Raw genomic sequence first — 14,333 nt, forward strand, 5'->3', positions numbered from 1 at the left:
AAGGGGAATTTTTCAAAACTTCTCTACTTATAAGAAACTACCCGGATAAATTTAAGAACCACCATCGAATGACTATGGAAACGTTTAACTATATTCTTGAAAGCATAAAAACGACATAACTGGCCAGTCTAACTTCAGAGCATGCATCAGCCCTTTTACCAGTAATTGGTCCCCAATAATCTCCCATAGTTTAGGCTTAATATCACTATTATGGTAATCCTTGCTTCGCTGGTCACGCAAGCGAGGCTCACCTCTCAAAAGAATCATCAAAAACTTTTTATCAATTTTATTATTCATTATTATACCACTCTGTCGGAATAAAAGATCGGACTGAAAACAAACACTTTTGATTTGACTACTCGTCGGTAACTAATCGGTAGTGATCGTTTATTGTCGTATCGGACTACTCTTTCCAATGAAGATACCTACTTTAAAACGTAAGTGTTTGTTTTTCTTCCGATGTCGTCCGATGGTCGTCCCACATCGGGTCGGGAGAAATTCGGATTCAATATAGATGCAGCCTTGACGTACCTCGCTCCCACTATTTCACAATTTTCATGGAGGCTCTGAAAAATCACGAAGGGATTTCTCATACGGCGACACTTCTTGCTATTGAATCTTCCATAAAGCTTATAACCTCTGGTTTTCCATTTTCACATCTCCCATATTTTTTTAACCTTGCTAATGCTTCACATTCACATAGCACGTGTAGTGCGGTTTATTCCTCATCCTGCCAGAACTTACGTCAGGCCAGTCCCTTCACGAACTTTCTCACCTGCCTCATTCCTGGAAGCTTGTTACACCAATGTAGACATTTGGCTTGATAGATATCTTTATATTTGTCTTCACCAGCCCACAAAAGTGTTCCGGACCTATTATGGCGGCTTTTGACGCACCTTTACGGGTTGAAGTATTCGCTTCCGCATTGCCCTTATATCTTTCGTTTCTGGGTATCCAGTCTAGAATATTGTGAGAATCTAGCTCATTGAGTGCGCTAAGACAGCTCCCTACAAGTCGCGAAAAGAGCCTAGGAGCTCAGCGTCAGCTACCTGGCTGTCAAAGGAAATGACAATAGTCTTGTTCCAAACCTTCTTTCTGGGAAAGTCTCCTACGTAGTGTTTGTTAACAGCAACTTCTGCCTGAAACACTTGCGTTCTGTTCGAGGCTGATAGCAATTCTTGTTTTCGCTCTGGCTCCGTATGAGCCGGATCCTACTTCTACTAGGATGTTTGAGCTGTTTCTGAACTTTTTCCGCTTTAAATGGTGGCCTTCATTTCGTTGTACAACTTCATGTTTTCTTTCTCGTGCGACTGGCTTATTGGAGTTGGTTTCTACATCAGCCTGTGTATCATCATTGAGGCTCCTCTTCAAATATGGATATGTATTGGTGAAAGGCCAAGGAGAACCTCGAGAGCTGCAGTTGGGGTGATCCTCATGGTTTTTGTGACACTCAGGTATGCCAACTATTAAATGAAATTCACCTAGTCGTCAGCCGTGTCTTTGTTCGTGTCCACCATACTCGTATGTTATAATAAGTATAACAACCCTAGTATATAACCATAGTGTAATTTTAAGATTCAGTCCCCAGTTTGTTCCGCACAATCTTCGACAGATTCTCAAGGCCATCGTGGCCGTATGGGCTGTTTTTTGGAGGTGAAGATTCCACGTAAGTCTATGATCGAAAGTCACCCCCAAGTATTTGACTCCGGTGGCAAATGGATTCACCGCTTCGTTGAGTATCGTTGGTTTCAGTCCACTGGTTACTTTTTTTTGTGAGAGATTATTATACTCACACAACCTCTCGACTATATTGAGAGCCTCCTGCGTGCGTTCTGATATAACTCTGGCAAATTTGCCCTTTCTGACTACCGACAGATTGTCCGCATATCCTAGGCAACGAAAGCCTTCTTCTGATAGCTTCCTGAGGAGGTCGTTTGCTAACCTAACCTAACCTAACAAAATTTTTGATGTCACTGATTAATTCTCTCCTAGTAGATATTTTCCATAAAAAGTTGACCATATATTAGAATATATAATGAATACTTATGAATATTTACATACAATACTCGTGAAAATGAATTTATTAAGTATGTATAAATGAAATAAGTATTTGCGATGAATAAATATCTGCTAGAAGTTTTGTGGTGGCCGTGGTAGTGGACAAACGTGCTAACAACGTCCGTCCACAAAGAAGGTGCGCCGATGCCATGTGCTATCGTGGGGTTTCGTATTGTACTGTGTGAGTCCTTTGTGGTAATTCTTGAAATGTGTAAGAGTCTTTCATTCACGCCGATATTCAGGCCGGAGTGGTTCGGATAGCCACATATAGGGGGCTGTATATGTGAAAAAAAATGAAAAGGTCTCCCTTCGAGCAAGACCACAGTACCCCCCGACGAAGCGTTTGTCAATCTAGATAGGAAGATCCTGACCAAATGCGTTCGAGTGGGAAGCAACGGCCACTAATAACCTACTAGTTATTACAGGAGCGTATTCACGGTTTCGCTTTGAAGGCACCAATATCCAATATAAGTTGTAGAGCTGAAGGAGCAATTTTCCTTACCAGACTGTGGTAGAAGATTTTAGTAATAACTGGAACACTTGTCCATGCTTTCAGAAAACAATTTCTTTTGAGAAATTAAACTAATCAACAGAAAGTTTCGCGTCCCGTAAAAATTATTCAAAAGTTCACATAGGTCTTTACACTGGTGTAAACCTCGAAGTACGAATGCAAATGTGCAGTGATGCAAATGAACCCAGGCTTGTGTTTGATAAACCCTACAAAATACAAATAAAACAGATGCTACAAATGCAATACGCATATATACAGACGGCTCAAAAACCAAAGGAGGCTCAGGATGTGGAGTGTACTCCAGATCACTGAGTGGATTAAGGATTAAGTGGGAAATGGGAAAAATAACAGCGTGGTCCAAACACAACTGGCTGGTATCTCAATCGCCACAAAAGAAATAACCAGAAAAGAAATTTCTGCAAAAACATAATCTGCACTGATAGCAGACAAGCCCTATTACCCTTGAACAGACAACGTGTTACCTCAGGGCTAGTAGGTACTAGAGTGCCCCCAAGTACTAGAGTCAGAGCATCGGTAGATAATAACATTTTCCTGAGGTGGGTTAAGGGGCACGACAGAGTGGCGGGGGGTCACTGTCTCTCTCTTATGGGTGTTTGACAGTCCTCCGGTGCAGACCACACGGCACTCACCCAGTAAAGTTATCGGTCAACTACCCTATCCCGCATCTGCGGGTAACAGGCGTTGGCCGATTTCAAGCTAGATGTGTGGTAGAGGTGTCTCGCAAGAGCCCTCGGCGGTTACTCATCCAACGCTGGAAAGGTAGCTTTCCTAACATGAGTGCCCCTTGGGGTAACGTAAGTGTATGCGGTGCAGACCACACGGCGTACACCCAAAAGTCGTTGATGAACCGCCCTATCCCGCACCTATACGGGTAATGGGCGCGACATCTTCGACATATGATGTGTGGTAGAGGATGCTCGTGAGAGTCCTCGACGGTTACTCATCAAACGTTGGAAAGGGAACTTTCCTAACATGAGTTCTAGGGGGGAGGTGAGTGCCCGCTCGCGGCTGGAGGCTAGTGAGCCTCATCTCCAACTGGCGTTGGCCTCTTAGGGGCAGCGGCTCCGCTAGCGGGTAAAGGGATACAGGGCTGCGGTAATCCATTCATGGGTGCATTGCAGCCCCATTATGAGGCACTGGACGGCTTATGCTGTTCCGTGATCCTCGCCTGCTTCTGTACGGATCCAAGCGTTCGAGGTGTCGGGGCTTGCGGTCCTTCTGGGCTCTAGTATCCGAGTCTAGCCTTGGAGGGCACCAAGGCAGACGCTTGAGGTGTCGGAACCCGGATGGACGGAGCTACTAGTATCCGAGGTTAGGACCCCGGCCGGCCACTTCCGGGACCATATTCCCAATTGATTTGGCATGGCTGGCGGGGGCAGGTGTGCGACGCGAGCACTCTCTGGCGAAAGAAGAGCGTAGTTAACTTGTACGAACGTTCGGTCGAACGCTGCCGATGGTCCTGTCTCTTGGTTAGCCACACTAAGTAGATGTAAGGAAGCAATTCCGGGTTCGGTGAGCGGGAGGAAGCCCTGCGAAATCCTGTTGGTGTGGGGTGAGGGGCGGTACCCGCAAGGATTTCCCGAAAATCCACCACTCCACGCCCGATCGCATCCATTGCCAGGGTACGTCTGGGGGGCCTAACCGGCCCCCCAGGCCCCCCGGTGCGGTCGTAACTATGACTCTCTTAATGGCTCTTATGGCTCTCTTGGCTAAAGAGACGCATTGCCGTCTCTTTAGCCAAGTAAGCGGCTGGACTAAGAATTTTAGGACCCGGTAGGACTTACGGCCTGATGACTTCGACAATTGCGGAACCAGCCAAACGTCACAACCATGCTGAATCAAAGGATGCAATCTTGCCAAAATCACCCTGGGCGACCCTGGGAAGCTGGCGCCGAAAAAATATCTGGCGATGACTAGGAAAAATCTACGCTTAACAGTAGGATTTCTGACTGGCCACTGTCAGCTAAGGAAACACCTTCATAATATGGGGCTAGTGGACACACCTCTATGCAGGATGTGTGAACAGGAAGATGAGACTGTCAGGCATGTCCTGTGTGAGTGCCCGGAGTTATCGTCAATAAGAGAGTGTGTGTTCGGCGAGTCTTCGCCTACACCTGCCGATATAAAGGAGATGTCTCCCGGAGACGTGTCCACCTTCCTGGAAAGTACAGGATGGACGATGACCTAGGAGGACAACTCATTGAGAGGATGTACAATGGGTCACATGTGGCGCAACAATATTGAGTAGATACAGCGTTATCACGGTACTTTAAAGATTTATCATTATAAATAATGACTGTTAAACATTTACATATTCAAAGCTTTTTCGAAGTCAATTACTACTCTTATCTGTTCCAATGAGTTTCCCAACTTCTATTTTATTATCACGAAAAGAGATACTAATCATTTGTTCGAGTGGTTTTATAACGCTTCTTGATGAAAGTTAATCTATATAAAACCCATTGAAGTACAGATGACATGAAAATTAATGGAAAATATAAATCAGAAACTCTCAAATGAAATGAGATTTTGTAAAAACAATTTGTGAAAACAAAAAATGTGACTTCAAATATGACAGAACTGACAGATACTTGATAAAATCCACTATAACGCATTCAAAATACACACTTCAATATGAGATTTCCACTAGATAAAACCGCGAAACTTGTTTCGCTATACAATAGTATCTTCGGGCGTTACAATTCGTTTCTTGAACGTTAAATGATATAGAAGTAATAGTTACTCTACGTGAAGGTTACCACAACATTTGTCTATAGGCAAAAACTTATTCTTGATGTACACCTTTTATTGTCTACCTTAAAAAAAAAACCAAGCGTAACTCTTATTTTTATTATCTACAGATACGGTACAAAAAGGCCCCTGGTTGATGTTGATATGATATTTAGTAATGTTATTGACTACGAGAACAAAAATAAGACAAATCTGGAATGACTTTTTTGATGTATTTGACAAATTATAAAAAATGTATTTCTATAAAATTATAAATAAGCAAACACAACCTCTGAAGCCTGAAAATTCTTTATATCACAAAAATTTGGTCTGAGTGTTTCAACCATCCACTGTATCACAAGTTATTCTAATGGAGGAGAATAGCCTATTGATTCAAATATTTCAATATAAATAATAAATGGAAGACTTACCAATACTGAAGTGGCAGCATTAGCCAACGGACCATACACGACGTAGGTATGCCCAGTAATCCAACCTATATCGGCAGTACACCAATAAACGTCATTAGGTTTGTAATCGAAGACGTATTTAAAAGTTGTTGCGGCATATATCATATAACCTCCGGTCGTATGTAGAACCCCCTTAGGTTTCCCCGTAGACCCGCTTGTGTACAACATGAAGAGAGGATCTTCGGCTTCCATCCATTCTGGGTAACAGCTGGTTGACGCTTGTGGAACTACGTCGTCCCAGAATATGTCTCTTCCAATCGTCATAGGAGTCTTAAAATTGAACATTCACGTTTACTAAGATCTTCAGTCAAATAAAAAGAATCTATGAATTGGGATAACATGTGCATTTTGGGCATCCAAGATGAAATACTTGGAATAAAGAAACAGTGACTCGGTTTGAATGATCATTTGTACAAATATACCGCCCAATTTCAATTACTGTGCTAGCCTACTATTGTGCTTGATGCAAATTGCATATCTCCATTGAAGAATGAGGGAATGAAGACTACGCCCCATGAGGACTTTGCTGTTAGTACTGAACTGGATTTCTGTCAAGAATATCCACGACTATCCCATAAGAAACAATCGTGAATTACATGTTTCTCGTATCTATCATTCCTTAATTCATAAAGGTCTTTTGGAATACAATTATCTTTCCAGCAAGAGACAATCAAAGTACTTTTTCAGAAATTTTAAAATGTGAACTGATGGATCACTTGAAAGCAAAATTATCATAGGATATCTTTTTATGACTAGCTAGTGTTGCTTTGAATTGCTTTAAATCATATATAGAATTATCATACAGTGGGGGGCCCGAAAACAAAACAGTTCGAATATCTAATATCTCCAAAACACATGTTTTCTGAAAAAAAAGGCAAAAGCACGTCGATTTGTAATCCAAGAGGAACATCTTTCTATCATAACCTCAACAGTCACATCTCTCCCCCCCCCCCCTCGGTCACTATCACCCAAACAATTCGAATAGAGAAAGAAGTAAGTGTGACAACATCATTAAAAAGGTATAATTTCATGAGGAATCAGGCCATGTCAATTTTCGGTACTTTATTTTCTATTTTTGGCGTCCTCTTGCGGAAAAATAAACTGTTCCGTATTCCAAATTATGATACTTCATTTGCAATTTGATATAAATTCGGTGACAGTGCATTATGGAATTTTTTTAAGGAATAAAACAAAACGTCGGCTCCACAATGGCGGACAAGATTTGTAATTATGGTGCGATTTGATCCAAAGTTGATGAGTGGTGGTTTTCAGGGTCGGAAATTATGATCTGTTTGTCAATGCAAAAACAAACAATATGATGGCTCTAAGATGGCGGACGAAATTTGTAATTATGATCCGATTCGAATCAAAATTATTATGTGGGAATTTTCAGGGTAGAAAATTATGATTGTTTTATACGATACAAAAAACAAGATGGTGAACGATATTTGGAATTGTGGTTCGATTCGATTCAAAATTGGCATATGGGGGTTTTACAAGTTTCCAGTATGACTGAAAAGAATCAATTGAATTGAAAAAAAAACTTTTATACAAATGCGCTGGAAAGAAAATTATATATATATATTTTTTGATGTGTGACGTAATGTGCCAATTTGAAAAGTTAGGTATTCAAATTGTATGAGTGACCAAGGGGTGAGGAGAGAGGTATAACAGTTGAGGTTACGACAGGAAGATGTCACCCTTGGATTTGAAATCGACGTGTTTTTACATTATTGTCACAACACATTTGTTTTGAAGAATTCGTTTTCGTTGCCAGGTCGAATCATACCATAATCACAAAATTCTTCCTACCCTGAAATCCCCACATACTACTTTTGATTCGAGTCCGACCATAATTACAAATTTCGTCCGCCATCTTGGAGCCACCATATTGTTTTTTGCATTGACAAACAAATCATAGTTTTCGGCCCTGAAAACCACCACTGATCAATTTTGAATCAAATCAGATCATAATTACAAATTTTATCCGCCACTGTGGAGTCGCCATTTTGTTTTTTCCTCCAGAAAAATTTCATTATGCATTGTCAACGAATTTATATCAAATTAGCTTTCAAATTAAGTATCATAATATGTAATATGCGAGATGGCTTCAATATAGAAAGTTAGGTAGCGAAAATTGACGTGGACGAATTCCTTATGAAATTATCTTTTTAATGGTGTGTCACACTTACTACTTTCCTCATTCAAACTGTTTGGGTGATAGTGACCGAGGGGTGGGGGGAGAGGTATGACAATTAAGGTTATGAAAGAAATATTTCCTCATTAGATTACAAATCGACGTCTTTTAGCATTTTTTTTTCTCAGAAAACATGTGTTTTGAAGATATTCGATCTGATTCTTTTTCGGTGTCCCACCCTGTATATTGTCCCTTTAGTCACTATCCTGTAAATCGTGAATGAAAGTCGGGATGCCTATTCAAATACAGATTTATAATTATCATGTTATAAAGTTTTGATAAGTATAAATTTGATACGTATTAAATGAATGTAATTTGTTACGATAGAGATAACAGGTTGTTTTTATGTTTCCGATGAAGATAAATTAAACAATGAGTTTTCAAGTTTCCACTAATACATATGTGCTTATAGGTACTTTGTTGAATCATTTCATTATTTAGAGAGTCTCTTTTTAATCAGGTACGTGCTATTTCTCACCAGCATCAAAATTACTACTTCAGGAACAGAAAAAACTTCATGACATGCGAGAGAAGTTTTTGCAGGAAAATTAACATCAATAGTACATCATTCATAATCAGCGTAACTGTCAACAAGTCTTTTAATCGAGTCTCATAGTCTAATCTAGTCATAGTCTAATTCAGAAGTCAAACCTGCATCCAACTTCAGCTAAGGTCAGCTAATAGATCCCCAGATAATCTTCAGCAACACCTAAGGTATACCCGATGTATTTTAGTCGTAGATGGGTCTATATTGGAACCAAAAAAAGGATTGTTAGATCTCGACCTCCACAAACATAACGACAAATCAGTAGCAGCCAAAATATTCATGGTTATCAATGAATATTGAAAAAAGTCAAAAATGACATACAGTCTGGCTACTCGTACGTAGCGAGACATGAATCAGGTCTATTGAACTAACCAATAGCAACAAAGTTCGAATTTTCTCACAAAAAAGGGTTTTTTCCTTCGTGTTGGAAGATTGCTCGTGTTCAGACTATTCCCAAAAAGGGCAAGAAAAATCTTCCAAATAACTATAGATCAGTCGCTTTGCTATAAGTGACATCAAAAATAATGGAGAAAGCCATAAACCACCGTATTCTTAAATATTTGAAAGACTTTAACATCTTGAGCGATCATCAATATGGCTTTCGGAAACAAAGATCAACAGGCGAACTTCTATCGCATGTCACCTATATTTGGAGTAATGCAATCAAGAAACATGGAGAGTCAATAACTAGTGTCCGACCGAAACTGGTTTTTACGACCGAAACGAAACCGAAAACGAATTTCGGCAACGGTCTCAGTTTCGGCCGAAACTGAAATTTCCTTACAAGGATTATGTTTTGGGGGAAAATTGAAGAAAAATTTATTATAATCAGTAAGTCTTTATTGTTTTATCTTTAAATCATAACGTCTTCGACATTAGAATCAACATAACAAACCCTTATTTAAGAAAAAATAATACTTAAAATAGGTCATTCAAATCAGTCATTCAAAGTAGAACTCATGTGAATGATATCTGATTTTTATTCCACAACAAATGTTTGAAATACAAACTGAGTAGAGAAAAGTATCTTCTGTATAATTCAGTGTTCATATAGAAGTATTTGTTTCGAAATAATTTTTTTCTTTTGTGTAATTCAATGTTTATATGAAAGAAGCTGTTTCAGGAGGAATTTCTTTCAGTTTGTTTCTGAAAGTTACTTCTTTGCATGATCTACACATCCATGTATAGAGTTACTTATTTTCAAATTGATTACTTCCTTCCTTCCTTTGGAAGATTCCCTCATCCCTTTTTTTGTATCAAGATGGAGTAGTAGAAAGTCAAAAACTTTTTTTCCCAATTATTCAAGTTGTTACCTACTATCACAATAGGTATTTAATATTTACGTAACAAAAAAAAAATCAGTATAATTCAGTGTTCATATAGAAGTATTTGTTTCGAAATAATTTTTTTCTTTCGTGTAATTCAATGTTTATATGAAAGTAGCTGTTTCAGGAGGACTTTCTTTCAGTTTGTGTCTAAAAGTTACTTCTTTGCATGATCTACACATCCATGTATAGAGTTACTTATTTTCAAATTGATTACTTCCTTCCTTCCTTTGGAAGATTCCCTCATTCCTTTTTTTGTATCAAGATGGAGTAGTAGAAAGCCAAAAACTTTCTTTCCCAATCATTCAAGTTGTTACCTACTATCACAATAGGTATTTAATATTTATGTAACAAACAAAGTAAATCACAAAGTAATTCACGAGTCACGACATGATTAGACATGTGGACGCGGCAAAATGTCTTCGTCGCTTGTATGAAATTCAACGAGCCGAACATGACCGATCACAGCGCGGGAACTCCCGAATGCGGTTTCGGTTTCGGTCGTAGTTTCGGCAGGTTTGCCGCCGAAACCGAAACTAAACGGAAACCAGTTTTTTTGCCGAAACTCGACCGAAACCGAAACCTAAACCGAACTTTCGGTCGGACACTGTTGCGCTTGATATTTCTAAGGCCTTTGACCCTATGTGGTATGAGGGTTTTCTGGATCAATATTGTCTTCAATTCTCCTTTTATTGTATATTAACGACTTATTGAAAACAACATATATTGTTTTTTTGACGATACCACACTTGACTCCTCATTCCATTTGGATTCCAGGACATCGGCTACAGATGCACTTTTCACCGACAGCAGGAAGTTGCATATCCCAATGGGGATCTAGAAGTGATTTCGAAGTGGGGTGAAAGTAACAAGGTTCAATTCAATGCCACAGAAACCCAGGCATCGGTTTTCTCCAGAAAAATAAATGTCTCCGAACCGGACTCACTTTTGTTGAGAAAACTTCTACAGACTAAAGTGTACTATTATATCAATACATTTTTTGATGACTCTCTTCAATAGATTTCACCACCAAGTAAAGAAATAGAAAAGAAAATCAATATTTTTTTAGAATGTTAAGTACTCAGTTTCAATATGCAATATGCAAATGCAAACGCAATATGCAATATGCAAACTTTCGTTTGATTAAAAAAATTATTGAACTTTCTTTCTCCTATGCTCTTCGAGCAAAACTTGTCATTTTCAACTAAATTATGTATATTCCGAATGTAGTTTCTCGGGAAACTATATTCACTGATTTTTTCATTCATCTGTTTCGATTCTATGACAATGCTCTTTCAAAACTGTACATTTCACCATGTATTAGCAGAACTGTTTTGTTTGACCTTTCCTCACTTTCATCTTTCTAATCTGTGTAATGTACTGGAATCAATTACATACCTTGTTGCTCCTATATTGCGTTCCTAAAGGCGACGTTACTCTACAGAGATGAGACACAACTACACAAGTTTCTACATTGTGCCCTTTTTGTGCACATTTCAGCATAGCCTGATCACAGATAGATTTCAGCTGCAGTAATTTTTCACCTCTCCAAGCCCCATCTGCCGTTACCAAAACACGGGCTTCGCAATCAGCAATTCTTTCGGCCAGGGAATCAGATGAGAATCCTGCAAACTGAAACAAAGATAAGAAACTTGCATTTGTTTGAAGGTGATTGACAATGTTTCATGATGAATTTCACTAGTTCGGACTTCCATTGTCTACTATATAGAATGATTTGAAATCCCTGAAACAACTAAAAAAGAAGAATCAAAAATGAGATAGCTGAAAATAATAATTATATTAACCAAAATAAACCTGAAATGAAATAATAGTGAAATGAAATACAAGTAAAAATAGAACAATTGAATAAATAAAAATAAAGAAATGAAAAAAGAAAGAAAATAAAAAGTGAAGAGATTCCAAGTCACGTTAGTTCACGACGTTTCGATTGTTAGTATCTACAATCGTCTTCGGGTGATGACTGGACTGATTCCTCCGAGAGATGACTATTTATAGGTCGTTCGAGTACTTTCACTTATCCCCGCTTTCCATTTTCCGCTTCACTGGTTCCGAGGGAGATGACCGTTTTGGCGGGAGTTGGCCATTTTTCGCTTGATGATGGGTTTCCATATGTTGCGTATTTCTACGCTGGCTTGGCTGAATACGTTGTTGGACAACATGTATGCGGCTTCCTTGAATTTTCTCCTAAACCAATGTTCCTCTCTGTGCAAGATCTCAGCTTGGGACCACTCGATGTTGTGTTGATGGGTCCAAACTTGGTCTGCTATTCCTGATTTGCTGGTTTCCCCTCGCTGTGTGTGTTTCTTGTGCTCGGCAATGCGAACATTCAATGCCCTCTTAGTTTCACCAATATAGGATTTTCCGCACTCACAGGGTATCCGGTAAATGCAATTCTTGGAATCGCAGTCCGCGTTTGGTCTAATAGACCCTATTAGACCGTGCTTTTGTGCTCTGTAATACGAAGGAAGGTCTCGAGAAGGAACTAAACATCAAAAATGATCTTCAACGGAATGGCTACTCCAAAGCGATGGTAGAAAAGACTTTGGCTAGAAGACAGCAGGAGCCTCGCAAGGAAGAGAAGCCGTCACAACCAGTGCTTGCACTTCTCTACACACAGAGGATTATCGGAGAGGATAAGAAGAATTGGTTCCAAGTACAACATCAGAACCTGCTTCAGATCCGGTTACACTATCCGTAGCAGCCTCACGAAAACCAGGCCACCAAACGCAGACTGCGATTCCAACAATTGCATTTACCGGATACCCTGTGAGTGCGGAAAATCCTATATTGGTGAAACTAAGAGGCCATTGAATGTTCGCATTGCCGAGTACAAGAAACACACACAGCGAGGGGAAACCAGCAAATCAGGAATAGCAGACCATGTTTGGACCCATCAACACAACATCGAGTGGTCTCAAGCTGAGATCTTGCACAGAGAGGAACATTGGTTTAGGAGAAAATTCAAGGAAGTCGCATTCATTGTTGTCCAACAACGTATTCAGCCAAGCCAGCGGAAGCGGATAATGGAAAACGGGGATAAGTGAAAGTACTCGAACGACCTATAAATAGTCATCTCTCGGAGGAATCAGTCCAGTCATCACCCGAAGACGATTGTAGATACTAACAATCGAAACGTCGTGAACTAACGTGACTTGGAATCTCTTCACTTTTTATTTTCTTTCTTTTTTCATTTCTTTATTTTTATTTATTCAATTGTTCTATTTTTACTTGTATTTTATTTCACTATTATTTCATTCCAGGTTTATTTTGGTTAATATAATTATTATTTTCAGCTATCTCATTTTTAATTCTTCTTTTTAGTTGTTTCAGGGATTTCACATAATTTTATATAGTAGACAATGGAAGTCCGAACTAGTGAAAGAAACTTGCAGTTACATGCTCAAAGATGGGAATCAAAATATCTCGCGAAGATTATGGAACAATATATCACAACAAGTTTCTCTAGCACAGTAGCTTTTTCAAGTGATTTATTGATAAATAAATAAATAAATTGATAAATAAAGTTTGTGAAGATCAAATCGGGAGGTGTATTTTTTGAAATTACTATGGATCTTCATTAAGTAACGGCTGAATCAATCAGAAAAATAATAAGGAAGTTTGATCTGCCTCTTGAAGATGATCACTTGGTGATCGAAACACGTATGGATGTGTCAAAATAACGGTTTAGTGTTGAGAAAAAATCCAGTAATATTCATTACTACACCAAAGGTTTCAAACAGTGCATAACAAACCAGAAATTTAACAAAATATCTCACCACAACAGAATGTATGGCTCCTATCCTGGCGCAAGCCAGGAACGTTATCACAGCTTCCAGAATCATGGGCATGTATATGGCAACTCTATCCCCTTTTTGCACACCCTTACTTTTCAAAACATTAGCGAAGCGGCATACTTCTTCCAACAGCTTTTTGTAAGTCAAGCGACTGTAATCATCAGGATGGTTTCCTTCCCTGGAAATAAAAGTATGGTAACTAACGTTGAAAACTTTATTGAACTTCATGAAAGATTTATTAATTAGATAGAGAAAAATATTCAAATTGAATAGTATCCTGCTCACTCACACGATAATCCTCAGTGAATCAAGACAAATGTTTCAATATCAGATACTATTCTGTGCTGCTCATCCACAAAATATACAGCAGGTAAAAGCATCTAATTTCACAGATTTTTATTGAATATTTACCAACCGTCATTGAAAAAATGAATGAAGCAGACAACAAGTAGATAGTCGTCACGTTATTCTATATCCTTTGTGACTTGTGATCATCACACGCCTCTCCGAGGGACTGTTGAAGCTTTCACCAGCCATATAAAAGAAGGATTCTGAAGATGAGAACGGAGATACCAGTTGAAAGAAGTACAATAACGAAGACAACCGAAAAAGTTGATTTGCTCCCCAAAGAAATACTAATAATAGCTTTCATAGATTCG

General features: G+C 39.0%; 1 protein-coding gene across 1 annotated transcript in view; it reads right to left on the reverse strand.

Annotated features, from left to right (window-relative positions):
* Positions 1 to 13,917, reverse strand: part of LOC141483156 (acetyl-coenzyme A synthetase-like) — a 28,049-nt gene extending 14,132 nt beyond the window's left edge. The window contains 3 exon segments of the mRNA XM_074177601.1: positions 5,752 to 6,060; positions 11,258 to 11,491; positions 13,657 to 13,917. Of these exon segments, the coding sequence (XP_074033702.1) occupies positions 5,752 to 6,060; positions 11,258 to 11,491; positions 13,657 to 13,902 (789 nt within the window). The 5' untranslated portion in view covers positions 13,903 to 13,917.
* Positions 13,918 to 14,333: the final 416 nt, after the last annotated feature.

Source organism: Leptinotarsa decemlineata, unplaced genomic scaffold (assembly GCF_025532065.1).
Source record: "Leptinotarsa decemlineata unplaced genomic scaffold, Ldec_3_MD MMD2_tig00003150_RagTag_RagTag, whole genome shotgun sequence".
Lineage (NCBI taxonomy): Eukaryota > Metazoa > Arthropoda > Insecta > Coleoptera > Chrysomelidae > Leptinotarsa > Leptinotarsa decemlineata.